The sequence below is a fragment of the Geotrypetes seraphini genome, chromosome 18 (assembly GCF_902459505.1).
Source record: "Geotrypetes seraphini chromosome 18, aGeoSer1.1, whole genome shotgun sequence".
NCBI classification, from domain to species: Eukaryota; Metazoa; Chordata; class Amphibia; order Gymnophiona; family Dermophiidae; genus Geotrypetes; species Geotrypetes seraphini.
In genome coordinates, this window is record NC_047101.1 from 31,919,705 (window position 1) to 31,944,013 (window position 24,309).

General features: G+C 44.3%; 1 protein-coding gene across 3 annotated transcripts in view; it reads left to right on the top strand.

Moving 5' to 3' along the window:
- The window catches only part of LOC117351611 (rho GTPase-activating protein 7-like), a 138,595-nt gene that overhangs the window by 90,700 nt on the left and 23,586 nt on the right, over positions 1-24,309 (top strand). For all 3 annotated transcript variants that reach the window (XM_033927131.1, XM_033927133.1, XM_033927132.1), the window contains exons 2-6: positions 14,145-14,216; positions 14,345-14,426; positions 17,697-17,760; positions 20,772-22,135; positions 23,356-23,520. In XM_033927131.1, the coding sequence (XP_033783022.1) occupies positions 14,145-14,216; positions 14,345-14,426; positions 17,697-17,760; positions 20,772-22,135; positions 23,356-23,520 (1,747 nt within the window). The remainder of the gene's footprint in view (positions 1-14,144; positions 14,217-14,344; positions 14,427-17,696; positions 17,761-20,771; positions 22,136-23,355; positions 23,521-24,309) is intronic.

Consider the following 24,309-nt stretch of genomic DNA (forward strand, 5'->3'; position numbering starts at 1 on the left):
GTTTACAAAAAAGGAAACTGACCAGTGTCAGTGAGCTTCAGTAAGACTCAAGAAGGAGATAACAGCGGAGTATTTACAAAGAGGTAGAAAGATTAATGACAAGGGGCTGCCAGTAGGACACAGATTAACCATAATTAGTACCACATTCTCAAACAATCAATGATGTACCCACCTGCTAAGATCTACCCACCTAGGCCTAAGAAAAGCTGCTTTACCTCCATGTTACATCAACACTGAAAACCCTATGTCCACTAAGTCTTTATGTTATGTCCACACTAAATGCTGAAATCTAAACCCCCTTTGTCTATACTGTAAATGCTGTAAAGTCTGTATTTCTCACTAAAGTTTGCCCTACCCAACCTATGAATGTACTCTTGTAACCCGTTCTGGGCTCTTTTGGGAGGATGGGCTAACTAGATGATTTTTTAATGACCAGTGCTCAACACTATGCTGTTAGTGTTGAGCATTCATCTCAAAAGGGTCAAAACTTCCTTTCAGTCACAAGGCCCCCACCCCAGTCACTATACCAGTTCAGCTGTTACTTAAACAGCTGGTCTCTTGGGTCCTTGTGAGCTTTTTTGACATGTTGTTTTGTAATCAGCAGCCTGCTACACCGGTCTGGTTTTCACAAGGGACATGTAGCCCACCAGACAGAGCTAGCTAACTCAATATTGGCATTCTGCAAAGATTTCTAGGGGCAGATGCACAAACCCTACAGTCTAACTGAAATGTTATTCTGCAGCCAAGGCACAGAAATTTTCAACGACTGCTTTACTGTGCATGGAAACAGTGACTGAAAGTTCCCTGATAATGAGTTGGTTAAGCATTAAAATGAGCTCATTACCAGATCCATGCAATGCCCGGAACAACCAGCCAACTCGGAGCTGGCCTTACTTTCTTGTCTGTGCCTGAGCACTGATTGGCTCAGGCATTGGCAGGAAAGTCGGGGAAGCACACCCCCAACTCCCCCTTCCAACAAAAAAAAAAAAAATCTGTGGTCATACTGTAGACCCCCCTTCCATTCCCCCAAGCTAAGGATATCCGTGGTGGTCCAATGGACCCTCCCCCAAACCCCCTCCCAATATTTTTGTTGTCCAGTGGGTGGGCCAGGCCCCCAGATCAACAAACCACCCCCTAGTTCTGGTCTATATTGCACGTTTGTCCTGTCTCCTACAGCTTTATGCTTTTCCTGAGCTCCTTTTTCTGAAATTTGTTTTACATTTTGTTTTGATAACCCTTAATCTAAATCCAAAGTGTTTTACAATATATCAAATTACTATAGCAGGCAACTAAACAGACAACCTGCCAGTTCAGCATAAGTCCCTTAATAAGTCAAGAGCAATCTGAAGCAACTAAGTTTTTAAACTATGCCAAAAGTAATGAAATTTGACTCCAGGCTTAATTCCAGAGGAAACAAGCTCTCTTTGTGGTCCTTATTAATCTGACCTTAACCAAAACAAAAACCTGAGGCAAAACTCTCCTGTGAAGATCTCAGGAAACAAGAAGTTAAGTTAGGTGGAACCGTTCATTGCAGATATAAAGGGGGCAATCTGATACAGATCTAAATATTAACAAAAACCCTTGAACCGATGATGTTCAGGATTAATTTAAGGAAATACATTTATACAGAAAGCGTGGTAGATGCGTGGATTAGTCTTCCTCTAGAGGTAGCCACAAAGACTGTGTCTGAATTCAAGAAAGCATGGGACAAGCACATGGGTTCTCTTAGGGAGAGGAGGAAATAGTGGACAGACTGGATGGGCCATTTGGCCTTTATCTGCCGTCAGGTTTCTGTAACCATAAAGCCCTATGACCTCACAATGCAGGTATTAAGAGCCTTAGCCTATAATCATAAAGCTCTGTGACCTCACAATGCAGTTTTAAAAAGCCTTAGCCTATAACCATAAGGCTCTATGACCTCACAATGCAGGTGTAAAAAGCTGTGTTGGGGCATAATCAAACATGTGCCTAAGTCTGAAGTTGAACGTTTTGTGCAAAATGACCACAAACCCAGCAGGAAAAATGTCCATTTTCAAAGCTGCCAAACATCTATCTTTTATTTTTGAAAATAAGCTAGGTATACTGTAAATTTTGGTCCTTAGGACGTCTACCTTTTTTGTCCATTTTTCAAAAATAAAAACAACCACACGAAAAACGTACAAGAGCAAGTTTTGTAGATGGACCCACCAACTAACTTGTCTGATTGCAGCAGAAGGAATCCCCATCAGCTGAGCCAGTCTCAGGGGATTCCTGGCGGCTCAGCTGATGGGGATTCTCAGCTGAGCCACAGAGCCCCTACACCCCTCCCCAGGACATCCCCCTGATATCCCATACCTCCCTCGACATCTATGCCCCCCCACTCCCCCAACATTCCTGGGGCCCCCTCTCTCATGAAAGAGCAAACGGCAGGAGGGAAGCTCACGTCCTCCTGCCTACAGGGCCAAGTGCTGAAATGACGGGGTTTCCCCCCCTCAATGCATCTTTAGCTCTTTTGCTGTTTCGTTTTCGAAACTGATCGGTTTTTTTCTCTTCCGTTTACTTTCTTGCATAGAAATAAAGGTTAATAAATTGAAACAAAAAATATAAAGCGATACCTTTATTATTGGACTAGCAGTTAATTTTTTTTGTTTTGTATTGACTTTGGACTAACAGCACCAACCACAGTACCATATTCAAAATAAAAAATTCTGTGCACAACCACAAGAGAAATCAGCAAACACTGAAAACAAAACAAAACTGATCACGTGCATACTGTATTCTAATATTTACTTTCCAAACCTAGGATGGATTTGACAAAAGTATGCTGCTTGGCAGCCCATAGGAACAGAATGGGTGTCTCAGCATTTTGCGTGTACATTTCTACAAGGGCCTGATTAAGAGGGGTTCTTTCTCCAGCTGTTTCTTTTCATTGAGCTCGTTCTGCTGTATCGCCTCCATCCTTCCACTAGTTGTTGTGTCAAGATGCTTGCCCAGCAGCTCTCACGGCTGACTTTTCTACGGTGGTGGCCCCAAAGATGGAAGCCTGAGGAGGCGGGATTGAATTAGCACTGGAGCAATTGGGTTGGCTTTGCTCATTCAAGAACAAAGCCGAGTTTACAAGATAAATTAGCATCTGTTTGCTTTCTACTCTTTCACTGACCTCTCAGAGCACAGATGTGTGAACAGAGGTCAGGCCAACTTTGGAGAGTGACGAAGTAGCATAATGGTTACTGGAGTAACTGGTGAACCAGCGGAACTGTGTTTGATTCCTACCGCATCTCCTTGTGACTCTGGACTTAACCTTCCATTGTCCCAGGTACAACATAAGTACCTATATATTTCCTTTCTTAAAAAAGTGGTCACCTGGCCCCCATCCCACCCCATCCCCACCTCCACACAAACCACGTGTCTCCTTCCCCAAGCTAAGTCTGTCCCCATACACTTTGAGGGAAATTCTATAAATGGTGCCCTAGTGATGCCCAAATGAATTCTGCGCAAAACTTAATTGCTTGTAATTGGTTTAACTGGCATGAGAATTGACTCCCTCGTTATATGATAATTGACCACACCATTAAAAACTAAAAAAAAAATAATGTAAGCTTTGCACGGAATACCACATGGCGCCTAACACCTACTTGAAAAGTAAGCATGGTTGATTTAGGTGTCGCTAGGTGTCTGTGTAAGGTGCTGGTAAATTAAGCCAGGAAAACTCTGGCCTAATATCCCAGCGCCTACCCCTATGATGTCTAGTGAAGTCTAATCCTGCTAGGTGTGATTCTGTAAACGGCTCCTAATAGTTGATTGACAATTGCACCATCTGCTGCCTACATTTTAGGTGCCGCTTATAGAATCAGGCCCTTTATGACAGAGACCACTGACCAGTTTTGTAGCAGCCTGCTGGACCGACTCCATCTTATTTACATCCTTTTGGACAGTGCGGTCTCCAGAATTGCACACAATATTCTAAATATCCGCTATAATAAAACCCTTAGCGCGCATGCGCACTTCAATCTCCGTGTTCCATGCCTTCGTGCTACCGTGCTGCCACTTGCGCAGTTGAGTAGAACCGCCTGCGGCGGTTTCACCATTGCCCTCCCTTGGCAACGCTGCAAGGCCAGATCCAGTGATGACCGGGCCTACCAAGGGGGGGTGGGAGAGGGTGGACCACCCCAGGTGGAAGCATGAGGGGGTGTTGCGATTCCAGGGCAGGCAGGAAGTTTAATCGTGGCTCTGCAGCGATCCTTCGGGGGCTCCTGGCAGCGCTGAAGATTAGGCAGCAGTCCATGAAGAGCATAAGAGGCCGGGAAGAGCAGAAGAGGCCGGGAAGAGCAGAAGAGGGTCCAGGGAATGAGTTAGAAGACAGCGGAAATGTGAGCGGACCACAGCTAGATAGGCAGGTAGGAGAGAGTACATGGATGGGGTGGGCCACCACCACCTCAGCGAGCGAGAGCTAAAGGAGCCCTCCTCCCCGCTCCGCCTCAGAGAAAGTGAAAGCGTGGAGGAGTGTGGTAGTGCGCTAGGACTCGGTTCGGCTCGCCATGGCCCAGCAGTTTGCAAGTTTCCTGCGGAGCAGCATCAGGTGGAGATCCAGCACCAAGGGTGAGCGAACGGGGTCCGGAGGGGAGATGGGGCGCGTTTTCCTATTGTGTAGCTGGGTAGGTGTGTGCAGGCAGCTGGCCACAGCTGGAATGAGGAAAGGGCAAGGGATCTCTTAGCTGGCACAGGTGGAAGGCGGTTTCAGTGAGGGACTGGGCAGGGAGACAGCGGGAGGGAGAGAGACAGAAAGAAATGAAGAAAGAGGGCGCAGGGAGAGAGAGAAAAAGAAAGAAAGAAAAAAATAGACAGGGCAGGGAGAGAGACAGAAAGAAAAAAAAGATAGATGGGGGAAGGGAGAGAGAAAGAAAGATAGATGGGATAGGGAGACAGAAAGAAAGAAAGAAAGAAAAAAAAAAAGATAGACGGGGCAGGGAGAGAGAAAGAAAGAAAGAAAGACAGCAGGAGGGAGAGAGACAGAAATGAAGAAAGACAGACAGCGGGAGGGAGAGAGATAGAAAGAAAGGAAGAAAGAGACAGGGGCAGGGAAAGAGGCAGAAAGAAAGAAAGACAGACAGACATCTATTCTAGCACCCGTTAATGTAATGGGCTTAAACACTAGTTGTGGCAATATAAGCATATTTTGGATGAGTTTGAAAATTTCTTCCAGGCCAAATTTGCACAGTACTCAATGCACAGTCGCTCCGTGCAACAGTACAGAAACAATATACAGGCAGTCCCCGGGTTAAGAACAAGTTACATTTTTAAAGCTGTTCTTAGATTTGTATGTAACTCAGAACTTATAGATTTTAAGACTCTTGCTGCTTAACCTCTGCTCCCAGCTGACAAAAGGGTCAACTGTCCTTACCAGCGTTCTTAATGTGGCCATGCATCATTCCTGAATCTGCTACAGGAGAAGTGTAGGTGTCTAAGCCACTGGAAATACTGCTCAGTGAAATTAAATGAAGTTGCAACAAGTTGTACTTAAGTCAGGTGTCTGTATCTCGGGGACTGCCTGTAGTATTTTTGTTTTATTCTCTAATTTCAATAATTCACAAAATTGGTGGGGTTTTTTAGCTTCTGCTGCATACTGACCAGAAGATTTCAACATATTGTCTCCACCAGTGTATCGCAAATTGTGTGTCAGGGTAAGATTCTGCGTGTGCCGTGAGATGTAAGTCTTGTAAGTAAGTCAGCCGGCACTGGTGCATCTCTTCCTCGCAGGCACCTCCCTACTGGCGTAGTTTGGAGGTCCCCTGCGCATACACGGACATTGCCGTGAAGACGACACACATGCACGTGACTTCAACGCATCAACATCAACCCCTCCAGCTGTGGCCCCGAGTGCTGTGGCTTAGAAAAGTTTGCGAAACACTGGTCTACAACGATGTCTACATCTGTTTCATGTGGCCATAATTAGGTTATTCTCCTCAGGGTACATCACTTTGTATTTGTCCCCATTAGGTTTCGTTGGGCATTTGGATGCTCAGTATCACAAGATTCTCCTGCAATATCTCGCTACCTATCCCACTACCCATCCCAAATATTGCTATTTATCCCACCCCCCCTTTTTACTACGGTTATTAGCGCAGGGAGCCACGCTGAATGCTCCGCATTGCTCCCGACACTTATAGAGTTCCTATGAGCGTCGGCTCCCTGCACTAATAACTGCTATTGCTTATCTTAAAAATCACAGGTCCCAATATTAATTCTTGTGCTCCTCCATTATTTACCTTCCTCCGTTAAGAAAATTGCCTGTTGAATCGTACTCTGTTTTCTATCTTTAACCTCCTATACTATTATTTTTCATTTCCTCATGAATCTTTCATGAGGTACTTTGTCAAATGCTAACCTTTTCCATATGTTCACGCTTTCAAAAGAAATGTAGCATATTGATGAGGCAAGGCTACCTTAGCTGACTCTGTCCCATTAAATTGCTCAGTAATTCTGTTCTTTGTTTTTTATTTTTTTAAACATATGTTTATTGAAAGTGGTAGGATGCACATACGAGCAGTTTACACAACGATAGATAATACAAAATGAACCGCACACAGCAAGAAACAGACAAGATCAACAAACCCCCCAAAGGGAAACCATTCAATGGAAAAAATATGGATCTGCAATAGGATACAGAGCAGAACAGCCCCATCAAAACCTATTGCAACGAAAAATTGAGATGTACGAAAGATTATTCCTCAAACAAACATACATCCTCTGCTCCAAACTACACAACTACCACACCAACAGACAGCCCTTTTCATTCGCCTAACATTGCAGGCCCCTCCTCTCCCTCCCTCCCTCCCGCCCCCACCTCGAGGTACAAAAAGCAGCAAGGCAAGCAGAAAAAGCATAGTAACATAGTAAATGAGGACAGATAAAGACCCGAGTGGTCCATCCAGTCTGCCCAACCATACATGCTCCATAAATTAATTTAGTTTACGGTAAGTGGTCCTTTTTCTTAGATATTTCTGGGCCAGAAACCCAGAGACCTGCCCAGTAGTGTGCTTGGGTTCCATTTACTAGAGTCTCCATCAAAGCACACTCCAGTCCATCTTAACCATCCCAGCCATCAAAACCCTTCCCAGCCCGTCCTCAACTGAATGTTCATATACGGGACACAGGCCGTGCAAGCCTGCCCAGTACTGACCTTAGTTCCTTCAATATATAACCATTATTTTCTGATTAGAGATCCTCTGTGTTCATCCCATGCTTGTATGAAAAAGATAGTAAAAGGGATATCAAACTACTTCCCTCTCAAAGGGGCACAAGGTCACACAGTTGCTCCCACAGGGTTAAATAATGCTTCTTAGTCAGATGAGTGGACAAGGTATAGGACCGAATCTCAAACTGGGCCAACTCCCATAATCTACTCTTCCATTGGGTTGCTGGGAGTATCTTCCAAAAACCAGTAGGTCAAGATCAATTCCTTAACCAAGAGAAGGGCATTATAAAAGAATCTGCATTGAGGGACAGTAAAGCCCTGTGCCCGAAAAGGTTCTTGAAGGCCCAAAAGAATAGCCCCATCCCTTTCTAATTCCCTTTTTGGAAGTTCAGCACTGTGCCCGTCATTCTGAATCATATTGTGATCACTGCTTCCTTGTGCCGGTCCTCGTAGTCCATTTAGAATTAAGTCCAGAATTGTGTTTCCTCTCGTATTCTCCTTGACAAGTTGTTCCAGGAAGCAATCGCCTACAGCATCCAGGAACTTGGTCTCCCTACTGCTGCTGGAGGTGCTTAGGTTCCAGTACCGGATAATTGAAGTCACCCATGATAACTGCGTTGTCTCCCTTGCAGTCGCATTTAATCTCGTTCGTCATTTCTCCATCAATTTCTTCAGACTGCCCTGGGAGTTGGTAGTAGATGCCGATCTTCGTTTCCGTTCCATTTGTTCCCAGAATTTTGACCCATAGAGACTCTAACTTATTCTTCGTGTTCTCTCCAGTAGACTCAATTCCCTCATTGACATATAGGGCAATGCCCAGACTTTTTTGAGCCACTCTATCTCTGTGGTATAGCTTGTAACCCGGTAGCACAATGCCCCAAACATTTTCCTTGTTCCACTGTGTTTCCGTAATGCCGATGATGTCATGGTTATCTTTTTGTGCCATAGCTTCTAATTCAACCATCTTATTCTTTAGGCTTCTTGCGTTCATGTACATACACTTGAGTTTGTGGCCTGTTACTCTCTTGCATTTCCTTCCCTCTTGTGTCCCTTTCGATCTGTCAGGATTTCTGTCTTGAATATGATCCGGTGAGTCTTCCCCGCTATCTCTCTGCATGGTATCCTCTGGGTATACCGGTTCTTGAACCATCAACTCTCTGTCGACTGTCATCTTTCCCCTTCTTCTTAGTTTAAAAACTTCTCAATTTCTCTCTTGATTTTGCTTGCAAGTAGCCTCGTTCCATCTCCACTGAGGTAGAGTCCATCCTTTCTGAATAGCTTGCTCTTCCCCCAGAACGTCATTCAGTTGCACACAAAGTGGAATCCGTCTTCCTCACACCAGCGCCGCATCCACGCGTTGACTGCTTGCAGCTCCGTTTGCCTCTTCTCGTTGGCCCTGGGTACCGGCAGGATCTCTGAGAACGCTACCCTCTGTGTTCTGGTATTCAGTTTCCTTCCTAGCATCCGGAACTGGTCCTTCAGTACTTCCCTGTTGTAGTTCCTGTTGCTCACGTTGTTTGTCCCCCACATGGATCACCACTTCCTCTTCCACCCTGTCGATGATCCTGTCGATGCGGCTCACTATGTCTTCTACCTTGGCTCCCGGTAGACAGGCGCTCAATAAATTCATGTCAACCATGGTAAGTGGTAGGATTATAAGCACATGAGATTAAAATATAAAATAAATGACCCCCCAACATCATATATTGTTTAGAGAGAGTGATTATAAAATGTGAATTTTGGTATTTTAGGGGGTTCCTTAAAATTAAAGCTTAGCATGTTGGTGGTATAAATATTGTATAGACTGTCAAGAAGGGACTTTTTCTTAGGTATTTTGGAATGGATTCTATAAACTGCATCCCCGTCGTCGTCCACCTATACAACAGCCTCTGATCGGTGTCAGTCACACAGCAGCACCGTTTATAGAATCGTGCCTTTGTGAAAGGTAGGTGCCTTGGTTTTAAAGCCCTATATTTCCGGCACCTACCTTTCATTTGAATCACAGGTACGGAGGCACTTTTATGCCTAACACCACTCCCGCCGTTGGCCATGCTGACATCAGAAAGCGCCTCTGTAGCCACAACGAAGGTGCTGTTTTTATAGTACATTTTTTTTTTCTAAAAATGATTTTAATCGTGTTCAAACAGCTTTTTCTACTTAAATTAGGCGCCGGCAGGGCCCATTTTATAGATTATGGGCCTTTCTATTTAGTGTAGTGCTATGTACTATAGCAATTATTAATAGTAGCAGTGTTTTCCCTGGATCACTGTTTTTATCACTGGTCACTGGTATTATCTCTTGTTGAATTCTTTTTCTGGCTCTTCGAATTCATCCACCCTTCCCACACAGCCTCGCACCAGATCCTGATGAGACTGCAGCGTTTACTGGTTTATACACATTTTTCATGCCAGAAGTAGGGTATCAGCTGCCATTCTGCATTTACTGGGTAGACTGGGGCACAGATTAATTAATTCACTTGTGTCTGTATTAGCAAGGAGGTAGTGAAATACGGTAGTTACAATGAGGAATTGTTTCATGTTTGCTGGGGCCTGTTTTTCTGCATCCATCCTGAAGACAAGGAGGGAAGGAGATTCTCTGCAGAACTTCCTGGATCCTCGGAAGCATAATTTCCACACTGGAAGACATTTAACTGTATCTGGTCTTTAGAAGGTTGTTTCAGAAGGAGTACGGTAATCTCATTCCAGAAATATTAGGAAGTGTGCCTGGTGCAACATTTTAACGTCATCTGGAGCTTGGAGAGGGGCCCACCCTTTAATCCCCCGTTGGCCATTCCATTCCAAATGTCTGTCTCGGTGTTGCAATATTTTATTACATCCATCTGGAGAGGACTTTAAGGGCCAACATTAGCATCTGATCTCCAGAGCTAGGTGATCTTGCTGCCTCCTTATCCAGGCACAGTGCTCTGGAGAGTGTAACATACCCGTCAGACCTCTTGCTGGCATGCAGGAAGTCTTTTACACTTTGGAAGCTCAGGCAATGACCCTGTTACTGTGGGAATGCTCACTTTTTTGGCTACAGTGGTATTTTCACTGACATCGTGAGCAGTTAATACCCAACATCTGTTTATTGTACTGGCGGCTGGTGCCAGAGTTAAGAGCTGGAAGTGCTTGCGAGGGAAGTAGCAAAGCTTCATTAACAGGTAACCCTGCTGAAATCAAGGTGACGTGTCATTGCGTGGGTCAGGTAGGTAACCCAGAATGCTATGGGATTTAGCAGGCCATACAGCATCCGTTATTTATTTTTTCTAAAATATATATGCTCCAGCCTTTCTGTGGCACAATTGTGAAATCTCAAACCAATTTGAATGCTTCAGTTTATTTAAAAATGAGCTTTTTCTTTATAAAGGCAAAGATGGATTAGGCATTTTGATGCTGGTGGGCAAGAGCAGAGTTTGATGCCTTGAGGATAGTGTGTTGCTGTCAGAATCAAGTTCTGCTTTGAAACAGTTTGCTTTTGGGAACCCATTCACAGGCTAGAGTCTGTAACTGCCTGGTTTCTTTTGCTTTACTGCCCTATTTAAAGATGGTTCTTGCTTTACTGCCCTATTTAAAGATGGTTCTTGTGCTCAGAGCTTTGGGAAATCTAAAGGTTGCTTGTATCCTGTTTTCTCTATGAGTTAAACATCTGTTGAAATGGGAAATGCTGCCTTCCAGTTGGTTAACCAAAGAGGACATGACACAGCACAGCTGGGCAGATGGTATCTTTAGATCTTTATGGTAGGTAGCATTCACGAGTGCTGGTGTGCTTGATCAGTGAAGTTGCTCACATGTGCTAATATCATTTCTGATACGGGAGACACAAAGTGAGCAGCGATGCTATATGTAATGCATTCAAAACATCGGTGCTGTTGCCATGGAGGGGTTTCGGTGCCAGCAAACAAGACGTCTTTCATCAATGTTGCATCCAGTCAGGAACACACTTCCATCTCTGATCTCCATGGCAGTACTCTAAATCAGTGGTTCCCAACCCTGTCCTGGAGGAACACCAGGCCAATTGGGTTTTCAGGCTAGCCCTAATGAATATGCATGAAGCAAATTTGCATGCCTATCACTTCCATCATATGCAAATCTCTCTCATGCATATTCATTAGGGCTAGCCTGAAAACCCGATTGGCCTGGTGTTCCTCCAGGATAGGGTTGGGAATCACTGCTCTAAATCAATGCATTACTCCTGGCGGAATTCTGCACATAGTATTTCAAAATTCTGCACTTTATTTGTGGTGTTTTGTGTTGAATTCCTTTCTGCCTTTTCCCTTAGCTTCCAGCCTCCTAAATTTCTTCTCTCATTCCAACTGCGGTTCTGTCCCTCTCACTTGTGCCTGAATTCTTTCCCTGGCCCTCATGGTCTGGAATATCTGTCTCCCTTGCTCCACTGGCTAAGAATCTCTTCTTCCCTTCCCATCCCCTTTCTGGTCTTGGTCACTGTCTCTTCCTCTCTTTACCATTCCCCCACCCAGGTCCAGTATCCACCCCACTCCCTCTCTCGCTCGCACCCTGAATCCCTACCCCACTCCCCATGGTCTGGCATCTCTCTCTCTCCATGGCCAAATATCTCTTCCTCCTTTCTCACCCCCCTAGGTCATTTTCTGATGCCCCTTACCCTTATCCCTCCCCCACTTGTGGGACCAGCATCCATGTCCCCTCCCCTTTCTCCCCCCATGGGTCTAGCATTCATGTCCCTTCTTCTCCCCCCATAACTTGCAGGCCAGCATCCATGTCCCCTCCCCTTCTACCCCTTCGAGTCCAGCATCCATGTCCCTTCTTCTCCCCCCCCCCCCCATTTTCAGTACAGCATCCATGTTCCTTCCCTTCCACCCTGTGAGTCTGGCCTCTCTATGACCAATCCCTCCTGTGATAAAACGATCATTGTCCATGTACAGGGAGTGACATGACAAAGAGAAGGCCCTGGTGGGGCCGGCCACAAGCAGACTATTCATACTGCCACCACTGCTGCTGCTTTGGGAGGTGTGCAGGTAGGACAGGTGCCTTATCACATGGGGGGAGGGAGGTTGGTCAGAGAGAGGCCAGACCCATGCGGGGAAGGGGGTTGTTGGGTCAAGAGCAGGATAGAAGGTCTGCACAGAATTACGCACCTCGTATGCAGAATTCTGCACCAGTTCTGGGTTGTGCAGTTGCACAGAATTCCACTAGAAATAATGCATGCAACTAATTAAGGCTGTTTATTAAAAAAAAAAAAAGAAGTTTATTTTGGTACTTCTAAAACATAGGATTTAGAAGAGGTAAGTGCTAGAGAGACCTTTATCCCATCATTCTGTAACAGGTCACCTAATGTTAGCACATCAGTTACTATGTGCTATTAGGGGCTGAGCAATATTCTATTCTTTTAGTGCACAGCCCGCATGGAGACCTTTACTATAACATGTTAAGGATTTAACTCATGCTTGACAGCTACAAACATGCTACTGCCTAACTGCTTGAAGATGTAGTTTGCAGGCTGAGGAAGTGAGGTGGTGAGGCTTGGGCATGGTGGAATGGGACAGTGCTAGGGGTCTGGATATTACATATGTAAAATCTGGTAACCCTACGTAAGTAGCTCGATTTAAAAATTGATACATAAATATCAACTCGATGAAGTTACAGGGAAATACTTTTAAAACCAATAGGAGGAAATATTTTTTCACTTAGAGAATAGTTAAGCTCTGGAAAGCGTTGCCAGAGGATGTGGTAAGAGCAGATAGTGTAGCTGGTTTTAAGTTCCTGGAGGAAAAGTCCATAGTCTCTTATTGAGAAAGCCATTGCTTGTCTTGGATCGGCAGCATGGAATATTCCTACTCCTCGGGTTTTGGCCAGGTCCTAGTGACCTGGATTGGCCACTGCGAGAACGGGCTAACGGGCTTGATGGACCATTGGTCTGACCCAGTAAGGCTATTCTTATGTTCTTAACTTACTGTAGTATTTTAGAATGGAAATTGGGTGCCCAGATCCTCTTATAGATTTAGCATATAGTGCCCTGCATTTTGGCAGCCTAATCAAATCTTTGCAGACTAACCTTCACTACTGTGCTAAGAGCCTCAAACTGGTTCCTTTTATTCTCTTGTCTTAAGGGGTAGGGCAGTGGTCTCCAACATGTGGCCTTGAAAGTCCTCCATTGCAGCCCTCAAACAGTTGTCCAAAATGCTCTTCAAATCCTGTAAATGCATTCATTTCAATCTTGCCCACTTGATATAGTAACTGCAAACAATCTCGATAGGGTGTTATTCAAGTGTCTCATTTGTGGAATTTGCTACTGTTGACAATCCAAAATAAAGTGAGTTTTTAAAATATATCCTTGAAGTGTTGTAGAATCAATGTTAGTATTGATTTTTAATGTTTAAGACCTAGTGTGAACAAGCAGGTCAAGGTTTGCAAAATTAGTAATATGTGTCAGCTTAAAATCTTTTGGTGACCCTCAGAGCTTTCTTGTATTCACACTGTGGCCCTTTACATGAAAAAGGTTGGAGACCCCTGGATTAGGAGGTCTGTAGCAGAAAATGACACAGGGACAAATTTTTCCTGTCCCATCCCAGAGAGTTCTTTTCCTATCCCTGCCCTGTTCCTGCAAGCTCCGTCCTCATCTGCACCAGCCTCAAACCCTTGAAAATCATAAGCGTTGAGGCTTGTGCGGTTAAGGCAGAGCTTACAGGGACAAAACTCATGGGGAAACTCATTTTCGTTACTATGGTTGCATTGGCTCCTTTTATATGTGCTGAGAACAGCCCGCCCTTCTTTCACGCGCATTTGTCTTGCACGCAAATGCCTTAGACTGGGCTGCTTATCTTGGTTGTTTTTAAAGCAAAGATTGAGTTTCTTAGTTATTCAATGGACAGTAAGAAAGGAAAAAAAATCTTTCTTAAAAACCACTTTCTATACAGTCAAGCTTAGGTGTTTTAGCTTTTCAGCCTTTCATCTACCAAGGAAATGTTTATTTTATGATCTTTTTTTCTCTTTAGAAATTGAAGCCAAGGAGGCCTGTGATTGGCTGAGGGCTGCTGGCTTTCCGCAGTATTCGCAGCTGTATGAAGGTATGTACAGCCCTGTGTAGACAGTGAACAGGGACCAAAAAAGATTATTTCCTCTTTGAAATGTAGTTTAGACATCATCTCAAATACAGGATCCAAGAATTAATTTTGATTATAATCTGGATTTCTAGATCTGCAATTTCCTGTTGACATAAAAATGGTAAAAAATGACCATGAATTTCTGGATCAAGATTCCATTGAGTCTCTCTGCAGGTAAAGACTTGAGTTGTAATGTAGCATTTTCCACATTCGCTTGCATGGCTTGAGTTTCGTTGGGCAGCGGAGGCCAGACCAGTTCACCGAACAGAATTTGAAGTGTTCTGCCTATTTGGTGCTTTAATATGTACGAGGGGCCGCTGAAAAGTTCTCAGCCCAACCAACAAAGCTGGGACAGTCTCCATCAAACGCTATTCACTTAGTCCGGCTATTTTCCACTTTTCTCGTTCCATATTTCTCAGACAGAACAAAAAAAAGTGGAAAATCACAGGACTAAGGTGCGCTAGCGTTTTTAGCGCTCGCACAAAATTACCGTGCGCTAAACCGCCTGGTACGCTTTTAGACTTATTAGTCATACCCTCTCTTAAAACAATAGGAATAAGAAGAGCAGACATGTTTTCTGTCATGGGCCCACAATGGTGGAACTCTCTTCCACAATATATTACAATTGAAAGAGATTTACATTCTTTTAAAAAATCTTTGAAAACGCACCTTTTTAAAGATGCTTTTAATATTATATAATTTTTTTCTTAGCATTTTAATTTTTTTAACCAAACCCTTTCCCTTATGTTTTTTTTCCCTATTTGTTTTTCTAACCAAAACAGATGTAATCTTTGCCCTTTCTTTCCCTCCATCTCAAGTTTGTCTTGTCTTAAACTTATGTTACTGAGTTTTAATTTGTAGCTCTATATTATATGTTTTACTTATGTACATCGCTTTGTAAACAGATTTTAGCGATAAATCAAATGTTAATAAACCTTGAAACCTTGAGCCTTAGAATAACGCCAGCTCAATGCTGGTGCTAAGGTCTAGCGAGCGGGGCAATTTAGCGCGTGCTATTCTGGGCTTTAAGGTCCTAATGCACTTTAGTAAAAGGAGCTCTTAGTGTATAGCCCTCGAGGGAGACTGCCCCAACTTTGTTGGTTGGACTGAGAACTTTTGAACCATATGCAGAGTACACTAAAAATGTAGATAAAATTGGAGGGAAATGTATTTGATGGACCACTTTTCAGTGGTGCAACCAATGCAGATCACATATATTACTAGGGTTTCCAGATTTTTCGATTGTAAAATCCAGACCTATGGCCCCACCCCCAGTTCCACCCAGCTCCGCCCCCAGCCTCTTCTCGTGCTCGAAGCTGCGTCTGGAGGGAATCTGCGCATGCGTGCATGCATGTGACATCACCACATTGCGTCTGCGCCTGCGGTCCTGAGCTGGAAGCTATTCAAAACCCGTACAAAGAGCTGTGTTTTGAAAAGCTCTCCAGATGCCTGGACAGTCCTCTTAAAAAGGGCATGTCCGGGTAAATCCGGACGTCTGGTAACCCCTATATATTACTGTATATATAGTGGAAGCTTTTGTACCTGGAGCAATGGTGGGTTAAGTGTTTTGCACAGGAGCACAAGGAGCCACAGTGGAAATCAAACCCAGTTCCCAGGTTCTCAGGCCACTACACTATTAGGGTACCCTCCACTTCCCATTGCAAGGTCTTTAACGCAGCTTGATAAAGAGGAGAGTAATTATTACACAGTGTCAGCCTGGGGGAGGGGGGAGAGCCTCCCTCGCACATGCTCAATTTCACTGAAACCAAGCATGTGCATGGGGGGGGGGGGGGTGCTCGGGCAAACAAGAATCAGCTAGAGAAGAGCTTCTCCTGGCGGGGTTTACTACCAGCTAGAGAATGACAGTGTCAAAACTCATCACCGTCCCCGTCCCCGCGGATAACCGCGGGAAATAATCCCATGTCATTTTCTAGTGTCTATTTCAACCTCGGTCCTTCTACACCAGCATTCTTCAAAGCAAAGCTTGCGGGTCAGTGGCTGTGGCCATTCATACTCTGATTCTTATGTGAGCCAAGGATAATGAAGCCATTGTGACATCACTGATGTGATTGGCTCTTAGGCATTGGTGGAATGAGGCATTATGACATCACAATATCTGCTCTGGATACCAGAGACTGTCATTCTGTAGTGTCTGTTTCAACCTCGGTCCTTCTACACCAGCATTCTTCAAAGCAAAGCTTGAGAGTTAGTGGTTGTGGCCATTCATACTCTGATTCTTCCCTCTCTCCTTAAAGAATGACATGAAGATGGTTTCCTGCGGTTATTCGCGGGGACGGGAACGGTGATGAATTTTGTCACCGTGTCATTCTCTACTACCAGCCAAACCAGCAGACAATGAATTAATTTGGGGGGGGGGGGGCTGGACCCAAACTGGGGGTCCCAGCCCTCCAAAGCCCCTTCCCCCGTGGCTATGCCACTATCTTTCTACATGCCTAATTGTGACTCCTATCTTCTCACCCTAACCTAGAAGATCCCTACAGGAGAACCTTTGCAATCTTCCCCCTCCCTCCACCAGCACACACGTCGTACTTTCACTTTGAATTAATCCATCACAGTGCTTTCTATTTTCCACCTCTATCTCTCTGGAATAATCTGCTAAATTACCTTTGTACTGAAACATCCTGTCCTAAATTTAAAAAAGAATTTGAAAACATCTCTGCATCCTTCACTTCCCCAGCTCCCTTGTAGCCTTATTGTCTCATTCCTTTACCCTATTCATGTGGTCTTTGTCGTGGTTTTCTGCCTCTTGTTTTTGCAAAACCACCTTGTACTTAATTCATGTTTTGCGTTTCTCCCTTTTATTTATTTATTTATTTATGTCAGATATTTAAATTTCCGGATTGAATAAACTAAATGACCATTATAGACGCTGTCCTGCGTTTAGTATTTGGCCCAGCAGATTTTAGGGACACACTTTGGTGAGGGGTTTTGGGAAACCATTTTGTATGAGAATGGCTGAGATCCGAAGCTGGCAGAATAGAGCCACTTGGCTATGTTTTATTGTATTTTTTCTAGAAAGCTCTTAGGAGGGGGATTAGTGTCATTGGAACCCCTCTTGATTTTGTATTCTTGCGGGTGGTAACAACTCGCTTAACTAGTTTGCATAATTTAAAAGCCCAGTGAGTGACAGAATGGCATGGCACTCTTTACATGGATGAGCACCACATCCTTACCACTAACCTGATTGCACATCACGTTATATTAATTTTGACTAATTACTTTTTCTGTCCTACAAATACTAATTGAAAAGATTAATGGGATAATGTCATTTTTCAATTTAAATAACCCTGTAATAAACAAGGCAGAGCTGTAATGTTCCACTTGCCGAAATCCGTTGACTTGTTTATTAACACTGCTGTACTGATGTTTATAGTTCATATGATTTTGCTCATTTTGAAAATCATTTCATTTTTTTTTCTTCAGACGATTAAATACACTGAACAAATGTGCAGCTATGAAAGTGGAAATAAGTTGTCACAGGAAGCGGGTAGGTTTATAGATAAAAGGCCCGATTCTATATATGTTGCCTAAAAAAACTGGTGCCAATTTCATATAATTCTATAAAAGTTATGCACACTGTATAGTCACGCTTAGAATCATTATGTGCTTCAGGGGCATAGCCATGGGGCGGGCCAGGGTGGAAGTGGCCCAGTTGGGGCTCAGGCCTGCCCATCCAGCAACCACAGACCGCTGGCAGTGGTTCCTACACATTGACGGTAGCTGACCCAGAAGCCTTCCCCCTGACATTTTTGTGTGTAAGAAACACTGCTGGTGACCTGAAGAGAAACATAAATGTTGCATGAGCTGGGGGGGGGGAGGGAGGGAAAGAAAGATGCTGCATGGGCTGGGGGGGTGAGAAGAGAGGGAAAGAGAGAAAGATTTCCACCCACTTTGGGCTCAGGCCCGCCCAAAATTGGCTATCTGGCTCACCACTGGCACTGGTATATTTCAAATTTATTTGGGATTTGATAAAATCGCTTTTTTTATAGATTACAAAGCGATGAACAATAAAAAAAAATTGGGGGGGGGAGGAAAAACAATTTGGGGGGGGGGGGAATCACAGATGTACTTGCCACGAGAGGGAAATAGAGGGAGGAACTACAAATCAGTATAGGAAAGAGAACAAAAAAGAGAAGGGCACGACTGGACAGATGCAAGACAGTGGTTATTCAGAAAGCGCGATCAGTGTCTCTGATGCTGTACTGGAACAACGGCCCTGTCACTTTCATTAGACGGACAGGGAACAGCAGGTCTGACAATTGCTTATTCTTGTCTTATAAAAGCTAGAGGCACCCATTTTATGCCAATAAAAACTTGCAAGTTGTGCGCACCCTCAACACAAAAGCTAAAAACTTGCTCATAACTTAAAAGAATCTCCATGACCCACCCCTTTTAGATTCTCATCTTGAAGATGACGCGCCTAACATTTTGGAAGAAATTCTAAAACCAGCACCTGAACTTAGGCGTCCTACCAATGCCTAAATTAATTGGACCAAAGTAGGCAGGGGAATCCCTGATCAGCTGAGCTGGCAGGACTTCCCGAAGCTGCCGGCTTTGGGACTTCCCCTTAGAGAATGACACGGTGACAAAATTCATCACTGTCCCCGTCCCCGCGGATAACCGCAGGAAATAATCCCATCTCATTCCCCTGCTGTACTGGCATGATGGGGGGGGGTCTTTTTCCTGCCGGCTGCTGCTGCTTTCCCTGCCAGCAGCGCTGATCGCAGGGGAATCTCTGATCAGCAGGAGTTCCTGAAGTTGCCGACTTTGGGACTTCCCCTGCCAGCTCAACTGTTTGGGCTCCCCTGCCGGCTCAGAGAGATCCATGCAATCATGTAGTAACTTAATAATTTTGGAAGTGCCACCACTATTGCGTATTCTACTATGAGGTCTTTCAAGTTAAAAAAAAAGAATTGGTCACTTTAAAAAGTCCCTTTGGAGGTAGAGAGTCACATGTATTGCTTAACAGTGATGTGTACTGAAGCTCATGTGTATTGGCTTCTGGAGGTAGCTGGGGATTGTCACAGCACTGGCTGTGCTACTAGATCAGAGAAAAATAAACATAGGACACCATCTCAGCCCTGACTAATTTTAAATGAACATTGTGACCGGGCCCGTCCCTGAGTAGGTGGGAAACCGGGCTCAGACCACAGGTAGATTTATTAATGCGCCTTTTATATGGCTGGATGAACAAAAAACCTGGTAGACGGATTTCTTAGGAACTGGATCCAGGTTTATTGAAGTTTTCAAAAAAAAACAAAAGAAAAACATGTTGGAACATCTAGTACGTTCTTCACACTTTCCTCCACCAAGCATAACATGGGCTTCAGTCCTGGTGCCCTGCCTGGAGCTTCCAGGTCCACAAAATAAAGCAGGTTAACAACCCAAACCTCCCAACAGAAACAAAGCAAAAGTTTGGCTTTTAAATTCTCCCACACAAAAATGTGTCCAAGGTTACTGACCTTAGCCAAGCCCAACCGGGCTAATCTTTCATGATCTTCTTACCTCTCCAAGTCCTCTAGAGGTAAGGTAACTAAACAGTTTCTAACAGTCACTTCTCAATTGGGCCAGGATTGCCCTGACCCTGCTTCAAACACTGCTAGTGTCCAGGGCTTCAATTAGCCTATACTGAATTATTGAGGACAGGGGCAAGACCTCTCATATCTCACATTCCCCTAAGTCCATGTCTTCACCGGGCTCACTCTCCCCAGGAAGGCTGTTCATCTCCCAGTCATTAGAATCATAGCCATGGCTGCTTCTCCACCCCGGGACCCTAGGTGGTTCTTCCCAACCCCCTCCTTGCCTGCATGTAAGCTCCTTGCTGATCTGTCCTCTCCAAGGCCAGTCCTTTGGTCCACCCTCCCAGGGTTTGTCTGGCAAAGCAAGATAGCGTCCAGGGATTTCAATCTCCCGCCTGCTGGCTGTATCCTGGATAACATACGGGGCTGAAGAACAGGCACTCCTGGGAAGCTGCTCTCCCTGCTGGTGGCTGGCTGATTGTGATTAGCACCACCTGAGCTCCTCCACTGATTTCCCCTTGTTGGTATTAGAGGCTTTCTGACCTGCCTCCCTCTAGTATTAACCTCACCCCCTCCTGAGCTGGGTTTAGGTTTCAGAGAAGGAGGAAAGGAGCAATAGGGGGAAGAATTCGGTTCCAGTACCCTCCCCCTCTGGCTCTTAGGCTGGGTTATGACCGGGTTTTTCTCTTCCCTTCTTGGCTGTGCCGGCTCCATGCCAGGTTTTCTCGGGCTCAGGGCAGGGTGCATGCTGGGTTTCGTAGTCCTTTTGGCTGGGACAGGGGCTTCCCTGTCACAACATTTATGGTGCTATAATCATAGTAAAGGCTGATTCCTATTGAGTTTTGAAGCTCCAAAAAATCAGATGCAACTGCAAAGTCAAAAAAAGTGATTATATATTTAATACACTTTTTTCATTATTTCGTATTTCATAGTTTCTTTATTTTCTTAACCTTTTCATTGTTGTTTCTTCTTCTTCCAGAGTGATGAATCTGAAGAGGATGAACCTTGTGCCATAAGCAATAAATGGGCTTATCAGAGACAAAGCAAAAGGTGGTCTCGTCTAGAGACTTCAGAAGGTTTCTCTGCGGAAGAAGCCATGTGCTTATCTGTTCCATCTAGCCCAAGACTTGGCACCACTGAAACTGAGGATGCAACAGTCTCAAACCATGGAGAAAAACATGATGTGCTGTCACTTCACAGTTCAAGCAGTGGTGACAGTGACAGTATCAACTCTACCAAGACATTTGAAGACCTTGAGACCAGTAGGAGCTTCTCCAGTAGTTCCTCAAACAAATTGGTTTTGCCAGACTGTGTTACCATCTCTTCTTCGTCTAATGAAATCTTAGACAGCACTGAAGAGAGACTTTTTGATAAGCCATCAAATAAAAAGGGTAAAAATCTGCTGAGGAAAATGGAGAAACTGCGTTTAAGGAATTCCAGTGGGAAGAGAAATGTCCATTCAAAGGCCAAACCCATTATTAGTGGGCCTATTGTCCTGGAAGGGCTCAGTGAAGCCATGTTGAAAAATCTAAATTGTGTTAATATTTCTGACCTTTCTGATGTCCAGAGTAAGTCAAGCTTTGCCTATTCCCCTCAAACCTGCAGTAGTAGTAGTCCATCTGAAAACAGCAGCTCTGTGAGCACACCCAGTCCTGTTATCCGAGTAAGAAGCCACATTAAAAGAGGCGGCATGTTTGCGGAAGACTTTGACCCTACCAAACTGTCCATATGGAACGATGTATACGAGCAAAATGAAAAAAACTTGCACGAGACTATGTTGTTCCAAATACCACAGGGCCATAAGCCTGGGACCTTCCCCAAAGCACTCACTAACAGCATATTATCTCCAATAGACAACACCTCTGTAAACTGGAGAACTGGAAGTTTTCATGGGTGTAGAAGAAATGACATGTGTAATTCTAAGAACTCTGAAGTTTCTCCCAGCTCACTTTCATTTATAGATAACCGTTTGAGCATATATGACAATGTTCCAGGTATCACTGGACATCTTAACATGGAATCTTCAGGAGATGGTGATGGTGACGATGTCTTCACTGAACTAGACAATGTGATGGAGCATGTTAATGGCCTTCGGAAGCTGGTCCATCAATGGAATGAGAAGTTTTCTGATGATGGAGACTCGGACTTTGCTAATGATTCCATCTCACCGTGTCCATCATCCCCAAAAGAGATTCACCTTGAGATAGAAAAGCATTTTGAAGTAAATGGTGCTTCAGGTGATGAGCTAGACAGCAGTTGTAAACATGACAATAAAATTGGTTCTTCAGTACTGCCATACATAACCATTTCAGAAATTGAGTCACCTTTGACATATTCCAGAAGGTCAGTTCTGTTCCTCCTTTTTCCTTTCTATCTTTTCATCATGCTTTTATGAAATAAGTATTTTATCTGTACTCTAGGGGCGCTAAGGAATTAAGGAGTAGTAGGGCAAAGATTGAATTGAGTTATATATTTCATATCAAATCGTTATTTGTGTAAGTCTAATTTTAATTACCATTTGAGTTTGTGGCTGGTACAATTTAGCTAGTTGCTGGTACGAGAGAAGTTCAATAAAAGGCGCCTGCAGTTAAGAAGTCTGTCAAGGGCACTCTGAAAAGTCTCCAGGATTCTCTGCATGGCGCCGTTGTCGGTGGCCGCCTTAAAAGCGGGCCACCAATCGCGGGTCAATCAGGCGATGGTGCTGTTCAGAAAATCACGCCTCTTGCCGGAAATCTAGGCCAGGGCTTTCAAGGCCTCCATTTCCGGCGCCCAACTTTGGTGTGAATCGCTCTGAGGCAGGTACTTCTGGCATCAGCAAGTTCAGCTGATTTAATACCGCAAATATAGTGGCACCTCCAGGAGGCCTGATTCCAGCAGATGCTTTGAATTTTCATTTAAGTTGCATTGAAAGTGTCGTTTCCCTCTTAGGCCCGGCTGGGCCCCTTCGGGCACCGAAGTTAAAGAATTTCCCCCAGAATAACATTTACAAAATGCTAACTTAACATGTATTACGCACCTAACTATGTGCGACCATTTATGCTTGCGCACCACTGATTGTAAGGGAAATGCAGGTATTGTGCCTAATTTCTGGGACTGTTTATGACCTGCCCATGCTCCTCCCATGGCCACACCCCCTTTGGAGCTGGCAGGCATGTTATTCAGTAGGGTCCATCTGTAACTCCTAATTACTACCAATGAATTGCTTGCTAACACCAATAATTACAGTTTACCACAGCTGTACCACAAATCAGAAACATCTAGGCCAGGGGTCAGCCACCTTTTTACAACAATGAGCCAATTTATCCAGAATGTTTGACCCAAGAGTTACAAAGAACCGCAAGGTGTAGCTACTCTCCTCTCCAACCCCTCACAGGTCTCTGTGATGCCCTCTTGCCCAACCAGAGCAAGCAGCAGGGGCGGAGCTAGGGTCAAACTTTGCTAGTGGGTCTTGCTTTTCAAAACCTGCAGTGTAAAAGCCGCCCGTCCATTTGCCACTTTTTCGCCATGGGGTTTGGATTGGTAGGACTGATTCAGGGAGAACTCATTTCTGTTTCTACACACAGCATCTCGTGTTGGTCTAATGAACAGAGTCCGAACTTGGAAAACCTTTCCCTTGAGATTGACAACCAACTTGCTGCCCAACTAAATCGAATTCAGAAGATGGCATTGCTGAAGCTCACAGCTTTGATGGATAAATATTCACCTTCCAGCAAACAGGGCTGGAACTGGTAAGCTACCTAAATAAATATATTTGTTACTGGCTGAAAGAGACTTCCTATCTCCATTCTCCAACCCTCCCTTCCTATGAGATTGGGGGATCTTCAAAAGACAGTTTTGTACATATACTGTATATATAATAGTATATGTGAATAAAATTACCCTGTACAGAATGGTACGTGCAGTGACAAGAATGTGCATTTGTTTCTGTGATTCGGGTGCAGATGTGTTCAGGGACAGGTTTTGAGTGGAGTGTAGACAGTCACGATTTATGCACAAACATTTACAGCTGCTCCAAAGCAATTTCTGCTGTTTGCTAGGGCAACTGTATAAAACCAAATAGGTGCCTCTGTAGAATACTTCTAGAGGGAAGTGGCAGAAATTGCAGCTAGATTGAAACCATGAACATTTCAGACCTCAGTCTTCTGCCTAAGTCACCGTGCATTTAACGATGGCACTAAATCATCTTTAAATGCATGTATTTTACCGTCTGATATCAAAACGGCTCACCATAGTCTTTTACGTGCTTTCTAGCAGCCAGGCTCCGACTGTACTATGCAAATATAGTACAATGAGGTCATTAATATTAAAACTGTAGTATAACAAGGTCATTAATATTAGAATGACCTCTCTGGGTGATTTTCCAAAAGAAACGCCCCTTCATTTACGAGGAATCTGGGCTGATATTTACTTGCAGGGTCTGAGCTGTTGTAGCCTTACTTTCCTGTCAGTGGCTGAGCGCTGATTGGCTCAGGTACTGACAGGAAAATAAAGCAGCTCAAAAATGCCAGCACAAATGG